The 22,915-nt window shown below is 41.5% G+C and overlaps 1 protein-coding gene across 3 annotated transcripts in view; it reads left to right on the top strand.

Annotated features, from left to right (window-relative positions):
• TAF15 (TATA-box binding protein associated factor 15) overlaps positions 1-14,617 on the top strand; it is a 30,349-nt gene extending 15,732 nt beyond the window's left edge. For 2 of the 3 annotated variants that reach the window (XM_039507999.1, XM_039507997.1), the window contains exons 8-16: positions 6,863-6,897; positions 7,462-7,494; positions 9,283-9,392; positions 9,984-10,113; positions 11,933-12,028; positions 13,397-13,481; positions 13,571-13,659; positions 13,778-13,880; positions 14,240-14,617. In XM_039507999.1, the coding sequence (XP_039363933.1) occupies positions 6,863-6,897; positions 7,462-7,494; positions 9,283-9,392; positions 9,984-10,113; positions 11,933-12,028; positions 13,397-13,481; positions 13,571-13,659; positions 13,778-13,880; positions 14,240-14,279 (721 nt within the window). In that variant the 3' untranslated portion in view covers positions 14,280-14,617. The remainder of the gene's footprint in view (positions 1-6,862; positions 6,898-7,461; positions 7,495-9,282; positions 9,393-9,983; positions 10,114-11,932; positions 12,029-13,396; positions 13,482-13,570; positions 13,660-13,777; positions 13,881-14,239) is intronic. The other variant, XM_039507998.1, reaches the window with a different exon arrangement.
• The last annotated feature ends 8,298 nt before the right edge of the window (positions 14,618-22,915 follow it).

The raw sequence follows: 22,915 nt of genomic DNA, 5'->3' as shown, positions 1-22,915 counted from the left end.
TTAATAATGTAACAGATCCCCACTTTTAGTGCTGAGAACAATATTTGCCAAAAAAAAAAAAAGGCAGCCCAAACTTAAAACCAACTTTGAAAAGCAATTTGTGCACATATGCTGAGGCTACTTCTGATAATTATTTGTTACACAGTGTTTGACCGCGATAGTGTTTTGCATGGTAACACTAAAATGTGATATTTCCAGTAAATCAGGAAGTATTTAACTCCTAAAGTCTTGTCTAAACACAGTTTTTGTACTGCTATAGCTATATAGGCTTAAACATTTGCAGTTAGTGGTTTTAAAAAAAGTTAGACCAGTCCTTAGGTTGCACTAAACATTTCCAATTTAAAGAAACGTATTTAAATTATTTTTAACAATGCTGGAACATTTGTCTGAAGTACCTTCTTTGCACTTTTCCTGGATGGTGCATGAAATCATTAGCTAATCTGAGACTACAATGGATTAATGTCCCTTGCATATCAGCTGTTCATAAAGATGTTCTAGCTCCCCTGATGGTAACAGTGACAGGAGGGTGATCCAGCCACAGGTATTCTTACCACTTAGTCCAGGTCCAAATTTCTTGGTCAAGGTGTAGTTAAGGTCCAGACTTCAGAGAAAATAATAATGATAATAAACAAAAAAAAATTGGGGGGTCTGTTCAAAAGCGTCTTGTGGTCCAGATTTGGCCCACGGCCCACCTGTTGATTCCCCTGACTTAGTCTAACCCTACTGTGAGCCATGATGAGCAATAGTGTCGTTAAAATGCCAGCAACGGTTAGTGCCTATGCTGGCAGTGCCCTGACTTCCTTTGCTAGCGCTTTTTTTTAAACAAGGGAGGATTGCTAGGTGTGGAGTCATATCTGTATTTGTGCAATTCCAGGCTTTTGTGTGGGACAAAACCAAATTATTGTTCTCAAACAATAAGCTCTCAAAAATTTGTCCAAAATGCTTATGGAAACAAAGTAGCTGAAAATATTATATAGATGCTTCTTAAAATGTTTAGGATTGTCCTGACACTAAATGAATGAATTAATTGCTTTCAAGATAATGTGCAGGGATTCCCAAAAATGTACCTACCTTAGTGCCTACAGCATTCAGTTCACTTCCTGTACATGTGCAGAGTCATGCAGCTTTGGGGGAAAGAGCTAATATATATGAGAAAATTGCTGCTCAAACCCATTAACCCATAATCAAATTCAGTAGTTCTTAACTTTCTTCTGCCCCAAATGCTCCATCATGTTAAGTACCAGTGGTCTCAGAATTGCCTTTTTTTTTTTTTAATGGTTTTACGCTGGATCTCTTGGAACTTTAGATGCCAAATAACAATCCATCCGAACTTCCATTTTTGTTGTTTTTTAAAACGGACTGCTGAGACTCTGTATGCCACACTTTTTAGCTAAGAACAAATGTTAAATCTGTACTATAAACCCATTTTTAAAAAAAAGTTTACAACTGAAACCAAGCAAAACCATCAGATATAGCTTGAGATGCGCTGACTTTAGGGCAAGGTCATACTGGCACTTACACAGTAACTATTCTATATGCCCTTCCTCTCCCCCCCCATTCTGTACTCTTATGGTTAGAACACTAGGACTAAGGACTCCTGAGTTCTGTTCTTGGCTCTGCCTCCAGCTTGTTTTGCCTTTGAGCAAATTGCTTTTTCTCCCTGGAGAACAGAACGTGTCTCAATGGGTGTTGTGGTGCTTAATCCTTTTCTGCAAAGTGTCTTGAGCGCGTTAGATGAAAGGTGCTATGGAAGTGTGTGTGTGGGGGGGGGAGGGAGCTACCTAAAATCCTGAAAAAATCACTCAAATCAGTGCAGTGTCAATGGAACAACCTTAATTGTTCTGTCCCCTTGTATCAGAATCTGGACTCAGTGGGTGAAGTTCTGCCTTCAGATTATACTGAAATTTGGGCTACACCCACACAGCTTCTTGTTCAATGTAAAACAGAATTTGTTCCACTCAGTCATTGAGTTGTCACACTGCTAAACATAGGATTTTCTTGGTTGTGTGTGATTAAATCTAAACTTGATTTTAAGTTGATTATATTACAAGTGAAAATTATGCATTGCTGCTTATTTGTTATATTTGGTTCCTTTGTGTGGGGACTTGGTCTAATCTAGTATCAAGAAATTGTAGTATAGCCAAAGTGGCTTATACTATCATGCCATCAGTGTTTAGAGTTATTGTCACATTATTTGCTTTCTGTACGTTCATGTTCTGGCTTTAGAGTTTGGAAGAAGATAAACAGGGACACGGGTTTATGGAATTCAGTGAATAAATGATAAACTAACTTTTTAACTCTTTGTGTGGAACTCCATTAGATAAAGAGATGAGAAATCACTACTGTTGTGTCCACATTACACTTTCAAGTAGATCACCTCCTGAAGCTGCTCCTTTATACTAGCACAAATTTAAAATAGAAGTAAAATCCATAGTTAGCAGAATCTATACTGTGCTAAATAGTCTGTTCTCATTTCAGTTCTATTTAGAAAGATACGTCCTTGCATGTGACTCCCATTGTGCTCAATGAGAAGTCTAGGTGCATATCAGAGGGCAGAATCTGCCCTTTGGCTTTTAATGCCACTTGTTCCAATATCTGCAGCTCTTTTCTCTTTGAAAGGAACATTTATGGCTTGAAGCCCTCTAAAGTCAATACAAGCGTGCAACATTGATAAAAGGGGAGTAGTAAAGCTATTTGAACAATTTTAGCTGAAAGATGCTGCTTACTTCAGCCATGATTAATGCTCAGTTGATGCATCTCTTTCCTCTGTAACCTTTGTGATCTTGGGAACACTGGTGATACCTGTACTCCTAAGATTCTAGCAGTTTTTATTCCAGATGTGACAGGTTCGGTCATAGAGACCCCCTTGGGACTGTTACCTGATGTGCTGAAATCACTTCTGAGCCTGGTTTCCCTGCCAGCCTGGGACTTCCAGAACTCTGCCTTGCTGAGCCAGACACACCAGCCTGCTGCAACACAGACCCAGGGTCTGGGCCGTGCCCCCAAAACTGCAGGCTTAACTGAAAACAGCTCAGCAGGCTACCTGTCTCCAGCACCCAGTTCCCAATGGGATCCAAACCCCAAATAAATCCGTTTGACTCTGTAGAAAGGTTATACAGGGTAAATTCGTAAATTGTTCGCCCTCTAGATCACTGATAGAGATGCAAAGCTGTTTGCTCCCCCACCAGTAATCACTTACTCTGGGTTTATTAATAAACAAAAGTGATTTTATTAAGTATAAAGTAGGATTTAAGTAGTTTCAAGTAATAACAGAAAACGAAGTAAGTAACAAAGAAAAATAAAACACGCAAGTCTAAGCCCAATACATTAAGAAACTGATTACAGGTAATAGCTCACCCTCAGAGATGTTCCAATAAGCTTTTTTCACAGATTAGACTCCTTCCTAGTCTGGGGCCAGTCCTTTTCCCCCGGTACAGTGCTTGTTCGTTCCAACACACATCTCAGGTGATATGGGGTTTTCTCATGACTGGCAGCCCCCTTTGTCTGGCACCACCCCCTTTTTAAAGCTTTGGCACAAGGTGGGAATCTTTTGTCTCTGGGACCCCACCCCTCCTAAATGGAAAAGTACCAGTTTTAAGATGGATTTCATTATTAGGTGACATGGTCGCATGTCACTGTAAGACCCTTAGTCTTCATTCTTCCTGGTTTGGCTCACACTTACACAGGAAGGCTTGCAGATAGATAAACCATTTACAACCAATTGTCCTTAGTCAATGGGAGCCATCAAGGTTCTAAACCACCATTAATGGCTCACACTTTGCATAATTACAATAGGACTTCAGAGTTATACTTCATATTTCTAGCTTCAGATACAAGAATGATACATGCATACAAATAGGAGTATATTTAGTAGTTTATAAATTTCGTTATGATACCTTACAAGAGACCTTTTGCATAAAGCATATTCCAGTTGCATCATATTCACACTCATAAGCATATTTTCATCAAACATATGGAGTGCAACGTCACACCAGACTATGCCAATAGGTTTGAAAATAAATGAAGATGGGTGGATACCAGCTTACAGTGACAGCATTTTTGTGGCCTTAGGGTTAATTATTGTGAATGGTGATTAGGATTCATTTTGGCTGCCTGAATTTCAATTTTTGTGTTGGTGATATGGCTGAATTTTTCCTAGTTTTCTGACTGATTAAAGGATGTTTTACAAACCAGAACTCTAGCTGATTATGTCATATTCAGTCTATATATAAAGCTTATAAAAGGCAGTATACAGTGTGATACTAGTTATGTTACACACACCCCTGTCCTGGTGTGAGTGTGTATTGTATTGCATCCATGTATTGCCAAACAACCCAGTTGCTGAGACTGTCTTCTTAGGTCTTCAAGGTAAATCTGAGGCTGCACAGCATCAGCTATTTAGAGCAACCATGTCTGTGACTTTTCCCCCACTTAGTGCAGATTTTGGGTCCATATCCAGGCACCTCTTCTGTTTCTTAAGAAACCAAAACCTAAACTCATGTTGAGAAGGTGAGAAATAAGATGTTTAAGTCCCTGGGTCCCCAGCAGCTATTCGCAACAATCTCAGGAGTGGAAAAATATAACACTAAAGTACATGTGAAAGAGGAAAATTTGTCACTTACATTCATCCAAGAGGTCTGCCATCTAACTAACACAGATACGTTAGTTCAGTTGGTCACGTGAGACATAACGGAGAATAACCAGCACTGAAGCATATTAAGAGGACAATACACTTTTACAGAATATAGTAAAAATATAAACAGTTTATAAGTTGCAAAAAGTGATCTCTGTTGGGTAGTAATGTGTTCAGCCTGTGGCTTCAGGCATTATGTATCCAGCTCGGTCAGTATTCATTTTCCATAACATCCTGATTGTTTACTGTAAATAAGTGTCTTTTATTTCTCTATCTACATCTTTCATGTTGTATATTTACAAACCAGAAAAAATGCACGTTCTGAATCGTGCAGTCCTGGTGAACCGGGGAAGGAATCCAGAGTTTGAAATCTTGAAGACAAAATTTGTGTGACTGATTCATTCATTATAAATCAGTGTACTTAGTTCTGAGCTAATATACCAATGGGGCGAAGTTTTTAATTGACATTTAATAAGAAGGGTACAAGGAAACCTGTTGGTCGGTTCTTAGGGGATTGATTAGAGTGAATTGTGGGTGGCAGAAATGTGTTTGCAATATAATTTTTGTGATCACCATTCTTTTTTTATTATCAGTCTTTAAAATTATCCATCCTTTAGTAGAGGCTACTGTAAATAGTATTTGGAACTCATACATTTTTATCTTTCATGCAGCTGAATATAATTGCATATGAACAAATCTGCCATTTTGTGTTTCAAATAACTTTGTGTATACATAACATTTGAAAATCAACACCAAGTTTATTAAAATAGATCCTAGCTGAAAGTAATATTCCATGAATGTAAATATAACAGCAGTGGCTGCAAGGTTTTGTCATGATAGAACAGCTGTTGTTTTCCTTGTATGGTAATAAGTCTTTAAACCTATCTTACATAATGATTAGTGAAATCCTGCCCCTTGTCTTAAGACAGACTTATCATTCATAGAAAACTTGTTTGACTTTTTAAAACTGTAAATTACATCTTGCGTTCATGACTTCACATTTGTTGTAACAGAAAATGTATATTCGGTATCCTAAAGAAATTAATCCCCTGTTGAAGCTTCATAGCCTATTTTACTAATTTCCCTTATTTTGAGCTCTTGTTCCACACTTGGACCTTGCCATATTGAGAGATTAGGAATCCCTCCAGATTTTAAGCAAACTACTGCAGTGGCTGCTGCATCAGCTGTAGGGCAGAACCTCTAAGGGTTAGGCAAGGAGTGCTAGCTGAGGATGTTTATTTGTACTCTCTTTATCTTAGTTACTCTGCATAAAAGTCCCCAAAATAAATTTGCCAGTTTACTGCTGGTAACTGCTGTGGAAACCCTGCACTCCCACACACACTTCTAGTGTGTGCAAGCAGGCGGTCTTATAATCTTATATTCAAAGATTATATAATAGGCTGTTAATTTAAAAAATGCCATTTCATCTTTTTCTAAAGGCCTTGACTATTGAGTGTTTTAATCCTCATACCTAGATTTAGTTGTTAATGTTAAATGTGGGAAATATCAATACCATGAACCACACGTGAAATAGAATAAGTGTGGGCGATAGCAAGCGTTTACTTCCATTAAATTTGGAATGGGATGTCACAACAACTAAACTCCCCTCATTCCCTGGCAATCTGTGTGTGTAATCTATTAACTTGGTCTACCTTTTGTGCCACAGGTTTCAGAATGAATTAATTAAAAGTTCACGACCTCTGAGCTATTGAAGCTCATTCTCAGACACACACTTTATCATTAATGTCAAGTGCTAGTAGTACACAGATTCCCAGATCCTCACACATCCTACTTCAGTGTGTGCTTAGTAATACTAATTTATCCAAATTTACTTCAATGCATAAGAATAGAGGTTAATTAATTCCTGTTCACAAGTAGTAATTAACTATCCATGGAGCTGCTAGATTGGAGTAAAGCCCCCTAATTTTTATCAAAAGTATGCCTCTGTTTTAAATCCCAGTTTTAAATCGCATTCATTTGGCACGTGGGCTGGAAAAGGTTTTTTAATTAGTGTACACCCACCTTTTGTTTCAGCAGTTCTTTTGGAGGTTAGTTTCTGGGATTAGCTATCTGAAAGAATAATCTTTGAACACAAATAGTGTGCAAAACATAGAGGTGATGCTTGAGCCACTAGACAATAATTTTTGATCAGATAAGTGTAGATTGAGCCTTAGGCTCAGCACATAGAGACTTGAGGAAGAAATCATTTCTTCAATTTTTCCTCTGCAGTGGTGGTGACCGTGGTGGCTTCAAAAATTTTGGTGGTAAGTGCCGAGTATCCAAAATGTTTCAGTGGAAATCCTGTATAAATCTAAAAGCCACCAATATCTTATTACTATCCAGTAGAAGCATTCTAGCGTTTCTGTTTTGCTGGGGCTGGTGTGTTTGTGTGCTTTAAAAGTCAATCTTTTAACAATAAACTGGATTTCTACTTTGTCAAATTGCATGAAAGAAATTGTGGAGATTTACGACCTTCACCGGATTTTGGGTTTTTTTGTTACAAATGCTGCTTGGAAAGGTACTAGTGACAAAATAATTGTGGTAAACTGCTTGGTCGTCTGACAACCAGCATTTGCAAGATAAACACCAGCATAATGCTAATGTGGCAGATGCCACATACTGCAAGTTAAAGAACATGCTAACATTCTACAGATGCCTGCTATTGAACCTTTTAATCTAAATATTCTCCAGATCTCTGGTTAATGACTTAGATTTTTAGATACATTGCATATGTAGCTTGAGTATCTTCTTGTCTTATTTAACAAGATTTTTAAAAAGGCTTTCCGTGCTAAAGTAGCCTTTCTTTCATCTTTTTACCCATTCTACAGGTCAAAGGGATTATGGACAGAAATCAGATGCTGGTAAGAAAACAAGCAGTGTGTGGATTGCAGCTGTTGATCCTTCATAGCATTTGTAACATATGGAAGCACTTTGGAGGATCTTGGCCAATTAGAGAACTGATCTGAAGTCAACAAGATGACATTCAATAAAGACAAGTGCAAAGTACTACACTTAGGGAGGAAAAATCAAATGCTCGAGTACAAAATGGGGAATAACTGGCTATGTGGTGGTATTGCTAAAAAGGATCTGGGGGTGATCATGGATCACAAATTGAACATGAGATATCAATATGATGCCATTGTGAAAAAGCCTAATATCATTCTGGAGTATATTAACAGGAGTGCCGAATGTAAGACATGAGAGGTAATTGTCCCGCTTGATTTGGCACTTGAGGCTTCAGCTGGAGAACTGTGTCCAGTTCCGGGTGACACATTTTAGGAAAGATATGGACAAATTGGAAATAGTGCAGAGGAGAGCAACAAAAACAATACAAAGTTTAGGAAATCTGACCTATGAAGAAAGGTTTAAAAAAAAAAAACAACCTGGGGGGAACTGCTAAGTCTTCAAATACGTTATGGGATGTTATAAAGAGGATGGTAATCAATTGTTGCTCATGTTCACTGAATGTAGGACAAGAAGTAACAGGCTTAATTTGCAGCAAGGGAGATTTTGGTTAGATATTAGAAAAAACCTTTTAACTGTTAGGGTAGTTAGGCTCTAGAATGGGCTTCCAAGGTTGGTTGTGGAATCCTCCTCATTGGAGGTTTTTAAGAACAGGTTGGACAAACACCTGTCAGGATGATCTAGGCTTACTTGGTCCTGCCTCAGCACATGGGGGCTGGGCCAGATGAGCTTTCTAGGTCCCTTGCAACCCTGCATTTCTATGATTTTATGTACTTTAAAATGCATGCCTGGAAAGAGGTGGGGTGGCTGGGATTTTTGTGAGATTCAGATGTAGTTTAACAAGGTGGGCTCTCTTCTGGGATCGATCAGCTCCGTTAAATAATGGTGCATGTGGCTACAAGAGAATTCTTTTAATGTTTAAATAACACATTGCTCAGCGAGTAAAAATCAGGTTTTGTCTAGTGAATTCTGCGTTGATTTGAGCCAAGTAGCCGCTGATCTTGTTTTCCTTGAAGATGTTAAATATAGATAGTTTTTCTGACTTAGATCATTTTGGGCAATGTTCTTTTAATTTTTATACTTGTTTCACCATAGATTCTAAAACCTGAAGGACTTTTCAAAAGATGAATTACTCTTTACGATTGCTGTTTACTTCTTGCACTCTCTTGGATATGAAAGTAGACTAATCTGTTTCACTCCTATTTTTGGTTCCATTTTTCCGATTCTTTTATGCTGATACAGTGCTTTTGTGTCTTCCGTGGTATTTCAGTTAAATTTTATAGACCCCTTTATTTAAAATATGTGCCTTTTGGTCCTACTCTACTTGAATGTCCTAGCTGCAGAGAAAAGTTGTGAATGGCTGCCATGCAGTCAGATATTCAATGTAATCATTCTGTGACATACTGCAACATCCTACGGCTATCTTCCTGTACTGTACTTCTGAAGCTGTTGCTGTTAGAGCTAACAGCATGACCTCAGACTTTTCTCAGTTTATTAATATGAGAGCTCCCAATCTGCCAGGTATCCAAGGAGATGTTGCACGACCATAGATCTGAGTCTAAAATGATGGAGGTTTTCTCTGACCTCAGATGAAGTAGCATTTTTAACTACTGCAGTATGCAACATCTGCTTCTGGCTAATCCATACAAAAACATTTGGTAAAAATAACTTACTTTCTTTAATAGATACAGAATCTGACAACTCTGATAACAACACCATCTTTGTGCAAGGACTTGGAGAAGGTGTTTCGACAGATCAAGTGGCTGACTATTTCAAGCAAATAGGTATTATAAAGGTGTGTGTGGTGACAGATCATTAGGTTGTGTTGGCTTAGGAAACCTGTAGATCGAATATGTTGGAAGTGTCTTGAATAGCAGCACGTTTCCTCCCTTTTATTTCCCAGCAATTGTAGATCTTTCTTTTATCCTACTGGGTCACAGAAAAAGAAATTGCTGGTACTACCAACTTATTAGCACAGATGTCAGCTGCCGTTTCTCTTTTCTACTCCTGATTCTCTAGTCATTTCCCTTACCACGTGTCCCTATCAGCAGTAAATCTCTAATGCATCAATCAGTAATTATGTTCCATGACCCACTCACGCAGGGCTTTTCTTCCTATCCCCAAAATCCAAATCAGGGCTCTCATTCACTGTACTTGACTTCAACTCATGTCCAAACAAGGCCTGGGGCCACTTCATATTAAGGTTCGTGCTGTGAGCTGGAGGGCAGTCAGTATTTGTTTCTGTAAGCCAGCCCCAGGAATCTCCTCTGCGAACACTAATTAATTATAACTGCTCTCACTGTTAACTGGCTCAAGCAGTTTTCTCCATTAACTGAATGTTGAGGAATAACACTTTTTTTTCTTTTCTCTCCCCCTCCTCCCCCAGACTAACAAAAAGACTGGCAAACTTATGATAAATCTATATACAGATAAGGATACAGGCAAACCAAAGGGAGAAGCAACAGTATCTTTTGATGACCCTCCTTCTGCTAAAGCAGCCATTGACTGGTTTGATGGTAAGATTGCCTGTTCCTCCTTTTGTGCGTGAAACTTAGCAATCAGTAGACACTGCATATTCATGTTCACATGTGAACCACGTGCCACTTTTAAAATTTATTTCAGACAGACTCCTGTTTTTTTCCTCTGATGTGCTAGTTGACAGGAAAACCATTATTTATGCTGCTGCATGTCAGTTGTCCCTGTATCCAGTTTAGTCAGTGTGAGGATGGGTTTTTCTGATATGATTCAAGACTTCATATGCAGCCCATTAAAATGAGAATATCGCAGTAAGCAGGCGAATACAAACTGATGTGTGGTCTGGGCAGTACCATGGTGTTGGTGGTAGTGCCTAGAAACCCCAGCAAAGGCTAAGAGCTCATTGTGGTAGGCACTCTACAAACACAGTGAAAGAAGTCCTGTGCCCTAAAGAACTGACAATCTAGATGGACAAAGAGCAGGCGGGAAAACAGAGGCACAGAACCGTGATCTGCCCAAGGCAACACAGCCTGTCAGTGGCAGAACTGGAAATGGAACCCAGGTCTCCTGGCTTCCGGTTTTGTTGCCCTGTCCACTAGACCACACTGCCTCCAAAAGTACTCCAGACCAAATTAAATTAAGACCTATCATGATTCCTCTTGTAACATCTTCCTTTCATTTATGTGCCTATCTTTCCCTCACATGGATGTTTTCTTTAACATTTATCTGTGTGAACATAAACTTGAGCACTGCAGTAACCAATGTACATGGCTAGTTTTGAGCATATAGTGTGTGGTGCTAGCTTATTATTCCTTAAACGCTTTATAACAGTGTTAATTGCAGCTTACAATTAAAACCACATATTAGCAAAAAAGTCCTTCAAAAGAAGACTTTTAAAAACAATATTTTGCTCTATAGATAGAAATTATTGCATGGCCAGTTAAAAGCTTGATCAGAAGCTTTGTACTGTGACCTGAAGCTCTGAAAACTGTCTGTAATGGAGAAGGGGAGCAGATTCTGGAAACATGCTGCTGTCAGTCTTGAAGAGTTCCACTACAGGAAAAAGGACAGTTAGACTGCTTTATGGTAACAGAAGGTTAAACGATGTTAATGCCCATTCTAATGGCTTTGTGTTTCCACTGACACTTGGCATCAAAGAGGGAGGGATGTGCTCAGGTTTGGTGTTCATATAATGGTAAGCAAAAGGAAATTGACTAGCAAATTGTTTTTTATGCCTTATTTTTTGCTAATATATTTCAAATTGATCTTAAGGACATTACTATGGTTGCTGTATGATGCACCTTAACAGTGATAGGCCCCAAAGTGTGCTGTGATAACACTTCAATTTTCTAATACATGCTGATTGCAACTTGATAATAAACACGTGCATACCTTTTTCCCACATGGGGATATATTGGTTCCATACTAATATATTGGTATGGAAACTTGCTATCTGATTGGCAGGATCAAGATTCTTACGTATTTAAACTGCCCTGCAATAAACTATACTGATGACAAGCATAGCAGGGAAATGTGTTACATGCTTGCATCATGTGCCCTTAATTTAAATTAAAACTTGTAGCTCATACTTTGATTTAAATAAGCATCTTTGTGATAGCATATTATATCAAGAATAGATATAAATACAAATATGTACCTCCTTACTGTTTGCCATCGGTGCGTTGATGTGATATGATGCTATGACTCATATTTTCAAAAGCATTTTGATTTACCAGGATGTTTTTTCTAGTACTGCTGGTGTGTTGAATTTAACAATGCAAGTTACAGTCACTTTGGATCTTGCTGTCAGTTATTGAGCTCCTGTTCAATAATTGTTCCTCTTTCTCTGTCCCCCTTTAGGAAAGGAATTCCATGGCAGTGTTATCAAAGTTTCTTTTGCAACCAGGAGGCCTGAATTTCTGAGAGGAGGTGGCAGTGGCAGCGGACGTCGAGGTGGTAGTAAAACTTAGAGGGTCTTTCCTTTTGCATGTTAACTGCTTTAGCTTTTGATTTTTTTATTTTATTTTTTTTTGGAGGGGTACCTTCATGGCAGTAATTTGTTAAATAATGAAGTGTGGGCTTTGGAAAGGCATAGTGGAGGAGATTTCTGGCACTTAGGGGGTTAGTAGGGATGGCACCAGCATATGGGAGTTAAGGAAAACTGAATTCTGTAGTCCATTCTTCTGGACTGGACTATATCTAGTTCTGTACATTCCCGATGTGGAGATGCTCTCTAGTTCAATGCTCATCCTGGCTTATAAAGAAATGGTGAAGTAACGACTTTAAGGCTGGGCGTGTATAATTACACAAAGCTGCGTTCTCAGCGATTGTCTTAGGATGCATTGTCTGGAGTTTGCAAATTGGGTGCAGGGAGTTGAGCTCAAAGTGCCCAACTCCCATAGCCCTCTTTGAAAATCCCAGACTCTTTGCATAGTACAGCCTTATCAAATGAGTCTGCTGGATATTGGTCTTACTACGCTTCCTTTAACATGAGGGTTTTACACATTGTGACTGTTGTGAGCAAACACTAGTTTTTAGGCCAAGAAATTTTAGGTGACAAACGGATTATTTTTAAGAACTCCATTTTGTGTAAAAGGTCAGGACTCTGATGCCAAAAGTAAGATGCCTGTATTGGAAGAATCTTGGTGTATATGGTCTCGGAGAACATGTATTTAGTTTATTCTGTGATTTGATCAGTTCATATGTTATTGGAGTTGGATGTGTATTAAAATTTCAGTGAAACTTCAGTAATGTGTGTGACAGAGTTCAGGCTGATTAACTATAAATTTATTAGCTGTTAAAGTGTTTGTAGTGCTGAAAAGGGAATAAATAGAAGATACATGGAGCGGACTTCTCTGGCCACGAGATGCTGCTCCTGCACAATATTTCCTCTTCTGCATGAGCTGAAATATGCACATTCATACAGCTGCTCAAATACATCCACTGGGGGGACTCGAGTCCTGCAGTTCAGAGTTTGACAGATGTTTAAACTCCTATAGGGCATTTGCTATGCCTTTTAAATATTACATGTTTTCTCTTTTGGCTAATTTAAATTTTATCATTTCATAAGAAATTCTGAAATGATCAGTTTGTACATTACACTTTGTTATTGTCAGGCTGTCATCCTTTTCCAGAGTTCCTAATTCACTGAAACTATAATCTTAGAAGGTGGCTGATTAAATCAACTAGCTGCTTATTGCTCTACCAAGAAACTGAGTCTGTCACTTGGGGTTTGAAGCCGGTGATAGTCTGCAATTAAATGTCTCGTATGTAAATTACAGGAGAACTTCCCCTGCTTTTTTCTGATTATAATTCTATCCACAGGTTCACGAGGTGGATTTGGAAGAGGTGGGGGCTTCCAGGGTAGAAGTGGGGATCCCAAAAATGGTGATTGGATTTGTCCTAACCCGTAAGTGTTGTTTTAGTTGGGTAGCAGTGTTTCAAGTATGTTCATTCAGTTGTTGAGAAAACTCAGTCTGAAAAATCTTTTTCTTTCAGGAGCTGTGGTAATATGAACTTTGCTCGCAGGAATTCCTGCAATCAGTGTAATGAGCCCAGGCCAGAAGATTCACGCCCATCAGGAGGAGGTGTGTAAGAGATCAGCACAAGTGTAATGAGTTCCTTCTGACTGTTTGTTTTCATTACATTTGTGGCCTTTTAACAACACGTTCTTGAGTTTTTGATTTTTGCATTTCTCACATGTAGACTTTCGTGGGAGAGGCGGTTTTGGAGGTGAAAGAGGATACAGAGGGCGCGGTAGCAGAGGGGGTGACCGAGGTGGTGGCTATGGTGGTAAAATGGGAGGAAGGTAAGCATTATCTTTGCTGCTTTGTCAGTATGTGTGGGATGTAGATTTTAGGAGTGTGGACTTTTCTTTGACTAATAGAACATGTGGCTGGCTGGAACAGTCCAGGGGAGTCATGAATCATGGAGTAACAGTATTAAGCGCATGTATTTTTCATAGTATAAGTGTAGATTCCTTTTGCTAAAGGACATGAAAACACAGGTCACTAATAATAATTTCTGCTAGCCAGACGTCTAGTTATCAGCAGTTGGCAGTGCTCAGAGTAGAAGGAGAGCGTGAAGAAGGGACTTGCACAAGTTGGTGTGGGGGAGGATGGAATTGCACTGTGACTCGCTAGACACACACTTTTTTTTTCCTTTCAGAAATGACTTCAGAAATGACCAGCGCAACAGGCCATACTAGAGACCCTTGTGAATGTTCCATTTGTCTCTTTGACACAGTCAGTAGTGAAATTGCCGGAGTTTTGCCTGCTGCTTTACCCGTGGCCGCTTTTGGATGGCGAATGACACGAAATTGGGTTTTTATTTTGGTGGGAGGGACTGGGGCAGTTTTTTCCTTTGTTTCTTTGGGTTTTTTTAGCAAGTCCATTGAAATTTCATCTTTAATTTCCAACATTCTCCTGTTTTCACCCCTAAGCTCTTCAACCGGCTATAAGAAGGAACAGAATGAACTGTAAAATATTGCCAAATCAAAAGTGTTTTGTAATACAACAATAAAAGCTGATTGTTTTATTTGTGAAATCTTACATTGTTTTTCCAATTACTTCATAACTTTAAGCCCCAGCCTTTCCCTCCTCATTCCCTATCTTTCTATGGTGCAATCTGTAACAAATAAGGGTCTTGCTTACAAATGGCATTACACTTTGTCCCTAGCTCCATGAAGTGCCCTGAGAACTGCTTTGGTTTAGTCCCCAGAGAAGCGACTTGCAATCCATGTCTCTGGTCCCAGAGATAGCAGTATAGCTCAGTGGCAGCTCCACAACTCCCCTCCTACTTTGCACTTTCCTTCCCTCCTTGCTGAGCAGAAACTCAAGTCAGCCCTCACCTGGGGGTGTCAGCTACTCTTTGGTCATTCTGGGAAACCCAAAGGTGCCAGTGTGTTCCCATGCCGTTTGGGACTGGATCAAACTAAGGGAATGTTAAGTCAGAAGATGGGACAGGATGGCTCAAAAGAGAAGTAACTAGCTACGTACCACTTCAGCTCTGAGTCACTGCTGTTGAAACTAATGCGGTGGTGAACAAAAGTCGAGTCAGATATTCCATAGCATCTTTCAGAATGAGCTGGGCTCTCAGCCCACCTAGTAGTGGGGTAACTCAATAATACAAGCCGCAGCAGGCACTCAGCAGGGAAGCCAACATTTGGAGGAGCAAGGAAGACACAGCCTCCTAAAGGTGGTCCCTCCAAATCAAGGCTGAGGTGGATTGGTGGGATGCTATGAGAGTCTTGCACTACTGCTTTGTGGATAACATCCCCGGTCTTTAGTGCTATCAATCTTACACCAGCATTGCGTTTTACTTTCCTAAAATAAAGGTAGGACAGCTGATAGTCTAAGGCCTCCTGCAGGGCAAAATATTATCACTGTGGGCTTTGATCCTGATAACTGGATGGGTGGCCTATCTGTAATCGGTTTGCCTTGTTCAATTCTGCATGGACTCGGGAAAAACAACCAAAGGCTTTTAGTTTAGCAAACGCTGACATATGGCTTGGTGTACATTCTGTGTTTGTAATGTCTAAGATAACCTCCCAGTAACAGAGTAGAATATTGACAGGATCAGCCTCCTCATCTTGTAGATCAATTTGGGTATGATGCAGTTCGCTGTGTGAGGATTTTTGAGGCATCATCTCAAAAACAGAGCTCTTGTCAATTCTGCATGGGCACTAAAGATACCATAGCTCTTAGATCAGGCATTTGTCTCAAGGTATTTGGCCAAAATTTTGTCACACTTCCCTGTTTAGTGCAGGCTGCTGGCACTTGACGTCCAAAAAGTGGCTGCGTTTCAGTGCTGCTAGATATAGAGAGTTATAAATAGCTTTGGGATTAAAGGAGCCATGTAACGGTAAGGAGCAGAAAAAATTAAAACGTCACGTATAGTATCTAGGACTTAATCTTAAACTCAAGATCTAGGGCCTGATTCTCCCATGCCTTGTACCATGTGTGTTCACTTCCACCTGTGCAAAGTGGCTGTAACAAATCAAAGCTACCATTCTGACTTGGTGCTTTAACTCCTCTTTGTCACGTGTAAACAACCACACGTGATGGAAGGACATGGAGTTTTGCCAGTGTAGCTGTGTCGGAGATCACACCCCAACGGACATAACTATGCTGTCAAAAGTGTGTAGACCTGGCCATGGTGTGTCTTGCTATCAAATGAAAATTCAGCATAATACTGGGGCAGTGCTGATGGACTTTAGTCTCCACAGCTTTTCTAGAGAGAATAGCTTAATGTGAGCAAAACAAACATCTTGTAGAATTTGAACCAACATTAAGTAAAATTCTTTCTGACCTGTTCTCAATGGGGGGGAGGGATGCTATCTATATACTGGAGTCTTTCCAGCCACCTAGAAACTTAGATAAAGTAACGTATGGCCAACAACCATCAGGGCTAAGGGAAGGGAATCAAGGGACGGTCTAACCGATGCCTTTTAGTGTCCGTTTTTAGAGCAGAATGGTTGCTGGGCATTTTCTGTGTCCACAAGGGATGGTGTCCCTAGCCTCTGTTGCCAAAAGCTGGGAATGGACGACAGGATGGATCACTTGATGTTTACCTGTTCTGTTCATTCCCTCTGGGGCACCTGGCACTGGCCACTGTCCGAAGACAGGACACGGGGCTAGATGGACCTTTGGTCTGACCCAGTGTGGCTGTTCTGTTCTACTGTATCTTAACTGCCTCATATAAAACCCTGCATATTCTAAGAAATGACTGCCCAAAAATGTGTGAAGTGGAGGAGGAGGTAAAGTAAAACTACTAAATGGGCACTTCCCATTTTCACACCTTTAGGTGTTGTGTATTTCCCCTGAAGACTGGAGCCTGTTAGCACCAATCCGCTTTGGTGTTCCTGTACAGGCTGTGTTGCCGTGTTAGTCAAACAGAAGTTTGCTGTATGGCTTCTTGTCGATTTCCTTCTTTGGTTTAGGCCTTAAGTATGCAACACCATTGAGCTAGGCAGTCGGTGTTGTAAATTCCTATGCTAATAGGATTGCAGTCTTGCTCCAGCATAAGTGCTAACCTAACCCACCCCCCCTTAAAAAAAAAAAAAAATACCCTGAACCAATTGAGGTTTCCTAGTTTGTAAATTGCCTTGGGTTTGACTGGCTAGAGCCAGTCCAAAATAACCAGGCAGAGTTGTATATTACATACGGAGCTCCATAGCTGTGCATTGTGCTTTTGCCTTCTGGAGAGCTGTAATCCTGGTCCCAGAGATCTTACCATCTCAAGCCCCTGGGCTCTGCGAGGATCCACCTGCACGATTCTCCATGCAGGACTGGGGCCTAAAATGACCAAGAGCCGATGCTGATGAGCGGCTGGGTTAGTGAGAGGACAACATAATTATAAAGTCATGTGGAAGGTGAATTCACATATCTAGAGATTGGGCAGAAGCTTGTCATGTCAAATGAAAACATCTCGCTCAGGTAGAAAGTGCTGCCTTAGAAGAACCAAAGGAAGAGCAGGGAGGTGGCACAACGGGCCTCGGTCACTTAATAGGGGAAACTGAACAGGGTGTTAGTTCTTTGGGCATAAAAATTGTTCCAAATTGCATCAGTGTATCTTAATAGCTCCCCTCCGCTGCCCCCCCTTTTGAGATTTAAAACCACTTCTACCTGCCTTTTTCATTTCAAATCAGGTGCAGTCCCAATAGCTCCCACTGAGACCTAAGCAGCTTCCAACCCATGCGCTTTCCCTTAGTTAAGAGCATCGGTGCTTTCAAGTGCCCTGATGCTGTGTATGCAGGATGATAAATCTTAATGCTGCCTTGGGTGCCTGAAGTCCATCTGACTTACTAAGCAGGTAAATGACCAATTAAACTGGCCAGGCCAACCACTGGAGCTGAGCCCCTCTTGATTCTTCCCACTCTTGCAATGAAAACATCACGTCACTTGGGTTTAGCGTTGTCGGCTGCACCACTAATTTTGCTACCAATGTTTTGCGCCTTTCTCAGGAAACGAAGGGCGCTTTTTTGCTGAAGGCTTTGTCTGGTGAGAAACTTGCCAGCCAGCCAGGGAAGGGTAGCATTATCCCTAATGACAGATCCACTCTCTTAACTGGTTCTTGCTTAGATACTGCATTAAATAGAAGGGCACGCTCATTTTTTGTTGTGGTGGGTTTTGGGGTCTTCTAACCAGTGCAAGCCCAGATAAAAAGTTTAAGTATGTCAGCACCCTACTCTGCTCCTACCAGGACTGTCAGCGGATACTGGATGAAGATCAGTGGAACAAGATATAATGAGGCAGGAATTGGCATCTGGTTGTCAAGCTAAAAGGAAAATGAATAACTGGTAGTTGCCAAGGAGCTGTGTCCAGACTTGTGCTTTGCAGACAAGGTAATGACTGCTGCTGACTCTTTGCATTCCAATTAAGCGGGTTACTGCTCTGTTAAGCTATAGTGTCTTGCACCTAGGCTAGAAAACTGCCTGCATTTACTCCCAGAATTACGGAGCAGTTGCAAATCTAAGTCAGTGCAACTTCTAAAGGGCTCAGTGGAGAGTTTGTGGTTTTATATGGACTTACGTAAAGCAAAATCAGATGCTTTTATAATACTCTGCCCTCCTATAGCCATTTTCATCAGTAGACCTCAAAGCAACTTTACAAAGGAGATTAGTGTATTATCCCCATTTTACAGCTGAGAAAACTGACGTACCGAGACAAGAGAAGTGACTTGGCCAAAGTTACCCAGCAAGTCAATGGCTGATCCAGGAATGGAGCACAGTTCTCCCCGGTTCTAGTTGGATGTGCTGTCCACTAGGCCACCCTGCTGTAGGATGGAAAGCGCTCTGTCCTGACGAGTTTATAATTAGTGCAGCCAAACGGAGAAACGGGCCAACAGCCGGGAAAGATTGACCAAATAAATGGGTTTGAGGGCTGTGGGGCAAGGATTACTAGTCCTCCCCCCCGTCCTTGCATGTACAGCCCCTAACACAATAGATATAAAACCATTGCCATTCTTTAAAAGGCCAGCGGGGGTGTTGTTTCAGAATGCCTTGTTATGAAACAGTGACAGTTTATTTATAAAAATGCATCTGGCGCTTGCCAGGAGGAATAACAAGTTTATAAAATAACTGCATACCGCAGCGAGATGCCAGCACGGAAAGCGGGGATGCAGAATTTGTAATGCCACAAAAATAGCTAAGAATTCAACATAAGACCAAGCAATTTCAGTGCTGTCTATATAAGGGGCCAGTCACACACCATCCCAGCACCTCTTGTACTGTTGCGCCACTGGGTGAAATCCTGGCCCCATTGAAATCAATGGCAAAATTCTTTTGACTTCAGGGTAGCTAGGATTGCATCCATTAGAACAGGGGTTCTCAAACTCGGGGTTGAGACCACTCATGGGGCTGTGAGGTTATGATGTCAGCCTCCACCCCAAACCCCGCTTTGCCTCCAGCATCTATAATGGGTTAAATATATTAAAAAGTGTTTTTAATTTAGGGGGGGGGGTCGCACTCACAGGCTTGCTATGTGAAAGGAGTCACCAGTACAAAAGTTAGAAAATCCCTGCATTAGAAACACCCAGATTAGACAAGACACAGGTATCTATTATGTTTCCACCAGCAGATGGCATCTGCTCCTGCTGTAATTCTGGTTCCCTCAGTTTCCTTATACAAGCTTGGCAGTAACAGCTGTCCAAATTCATTCTAGGGTGTGAGGGCCTTTTTTTTTTCTTTCACAAAACAACTCATCGGTTTTTAGTTCTGACGGTCGGTAATTCCAATGAGGCCCTGATCCTGCAAGGAGGTTGTGTGCCTGCTTAACCATAGGCCCGCTGACAAGTCCCTTTGGCTCCAAGGAAGCGACTCTCAGCGCAAAAAGTGAAGCCTGTGTATAAACCCTTGCAGGATTGCGGGCCTAAGCTTGCGAGGTGTTTTACTTGTCTTTACGCACGCAGAACTCAAATAGCTTTAATTTAAAAATAGTCTTCTGGGAACTGGGTGGTTCAGGAGATGGAAGAGACATGGCCTTTCCCACTCCGCAGGATGGTTCAAATCGAGCCGTGTCAGTGAGAACTCAATGTTGTCGCCATTGGGTATGGGTAAGGCCCCTCGGTTTTGTGTTATCAATTTTTACCTCGAGTTTTACAAAACTTGCTATTCGGTCGTACTGGTTGCCCCCTGAATGTTGGCCACTCCCGTACATGGAAATACTGCTCACGTTAAGGAAATCCAATCCATGACATTAGGGAGGTGTGTTTCTGTTAGTAAATTAGTCTAAGGGCAGATGTGAGGTGGTCTGTTAAAGTAAGGCACGGTAGTGGAAGATGCGCATGTATGCAGGTGAGTACTTGAGTGTTAAAAACAGACGTGCGGTAACTCCCCAGAGCCGGCTCCCTGCTGTGGAGGGAGAGATGGCGGGTCAGTAACGGAAGAGGCGGAGGAGGTAGCATGTGGAGATGACACCTTCACCTCCTCTGGCTTTTCTGCTTCTGGGCCCACTTTTCTCAATTTGTTGTTTTTCTTCTGTTCTCCAAGCCCCCAGTGTTAATTCTGATATTTATCCCGAGAACTGTGCAGTTAATTTTAGCCTTTAAAAATTTTTTTTTATAATAAATTCCTGGGAAATTTTAAGCAAAAAAAACCCCTGAAAATTGAAGGGCCTTGTCTCTGGGAAATGAGCTGGGGGTTCTCAGTCCAGTTCCTAGTAGGGAGGCAGTGTTGCCTAGTGGATAAAGCATTGGACTGGTACTCAGGAGTCTTGGCTTGTATTCTACTCCTGGCTCTGCCACTGACCTGCTGGGCGGCCTGGGGCAAGCTACTTCCCTGCTCTTTGCCTCAGTTTCCCCATCTGCAAAATGGAGATAATGAGGCTGACCTCTTTTGCAAACGGCTTCAAAATCTACTGATGAAAAGCTCTAGCTAAGAGCTAGGTGGGGGTGGTCTGATAAAACCCAACCCCCATCACCTCCCATCCTAATTTGGTAGCTCAGCTCAGCGATCAAGGACCAAATACTATTCTATATACCTCCATCACCATCAAGGCACCTTCCAGGCACGCATTAAGTGACACGACAAACCTCTCTCATGTGCGGTTTGTTCTCTCCCACGTCTTCCCCCCCACCATGGGAGGAACTGTGCGCGTGGTGGAGGGGTTTAGTTTTTGGGTTGGTTTTAAAAGGGCACGTGCGGCTCTGTATATGTGTCAGTGAAAGCAGCTCAGAGAAGCGTGCCTGGCGCTTGGGATGGATGGTCCTTATTTCCAGTCTAGGACAGACCCCTGAGAAAGCTCTGTCTCCCGCACAGAACAGATTTCCCACTCTTCTTATGCCTGCTACTTATCCCTCCAGTTCCGGAGTGAGGCGTATTTATGGGGCGGCATGGGAGAAATTAACACTTCCGCTGCTTGTGGAGGTGGCACAGTAGATTTCAGTCTGTCAAAGCAACACCTTCCACTTGATATTTTCTTACACTGCATTAAACTTGGCATGCATTTAACCCTTCCTATTGCTAAACTGCTGTTAGCCATTCTATTGGTGGATGGGAGAAAGGCCAACTTTGAAAAGCGCCTGCTATGGAGGAGCTACTTTTCATCAAGATTTTTCTTAGGTGCCCGAGACTGATGGAAAAAACGTTATCGCAATGCAATGGGAAATTATGTATCTAATCCCTGTGCATCAGTTCTGGCAGCCAGAAGGCACGGCAAAGAGTAATTCTTGTTGTTATTTTGTTATTGAGATAACAAACAGAGGCCGTTCAGGGAGACTGGAATGCTTGGCCGATAGTGATTCATAATGTTGGTTTATAAACTTTTCCTGAACTCACCTCCACCGGAAACAGACGACAATTTATTTGCTGCTCAGCATCGCTAAACTGCTACTCCATCACACGCCCTATAGTTTCATAAACTTTCATGGCTGCAGAGCTGCTGCTGTAGCAACGTATTTTACCCTCCATTATATTTTTAGGCTACAATTACAATGCTAGAGGCCATGGTTCAGGCTAAGCACTGGGATGCGAGCCACCTTAGAATCAGAGGTTCAAATCCTGGAAGTCTCATCACCTGTTGGGGGGGAGAAAAAGAGAATTTGAATTCCCTGCAGTTAAGATCTTACAGAAACAAGGCCCTGTATGGATGTTCAAGAAGTCGTGGTGCTATTGTACCGGTGTCTGTAGCTAAACTTCCCCTCCCAGTGCTGCTGTATAGCGTGTTGGTTGCCTGGCTGCTGTTCCAAGAGGTGGCTGCATTTCCATGCTAGGTTAAATGATTCCTGGGTGTAGGTAATTTGCAATATTCTTTGGGATCTTGTATGATGAAAACTGTTTGAAGCCTTGAACCCGAGTCTCTTTAAGTTTGGGGGAGAAGTTGAAATTCCTGGATGTAAACTCCCACCCTGCATTGCAGTTCTGAGTTTGATCCTTTAGGGCAGGTTCAGCTGTGTCCAAATTCTTGAAAGAACAGTCGCTCTCACAGGAGCAGCTGAACTCACACTTCTGTTTTTAGGGGCCAAAATCTCTTGAGAAGCAGCTTTTCAGACCTGGGCTTTCTAGAATCCAGACTGGAACGCGGGCCCCTGACTCAGCCTGGAGCTCAAGGCCGGCTCCTTGACCCAGCTCTGGCGTGGGTCAGACACCAGCTTCCTAAAAATCACAAAAAGGAAATTCAGTTAGAAGGTTCAAACATTTCTTGAGTCATTAGGGGGCCCTGGTGCAGGTGCTTTTCCAGACACCTCCGCGCAGCGGGGTAATGTGAGGATGGAGTTTCCTGCTTAGTTTGGATCTAAGCCAGTCACTATCCCGTAGTTGTATTCTCAAGCGAAACAGCAGATGGACAGTTACTTCCTCGAGCCGTCTCAAACATGGACGCATGTGCAGGCAGACGCTCTTCTTGC

This window comes from Mauremys reevesii, linkage group 20 (genome assembly GCF_016161935.1).
Source record: "Mauremys reevesii isolate NIE-2019 linkage group 20, ASM1616193v1, whole genome shotgun sequence".
NCBI classification, from domain to species: domain Eukaryota; kingdom Metazoa; phylum Chordata; order Testudines; family Geoemydidae; genus Mauremys; species Mauremys reevesii.
This window is presented reverse-complemented; position numbering and strand designations above follow the sequence as displayed.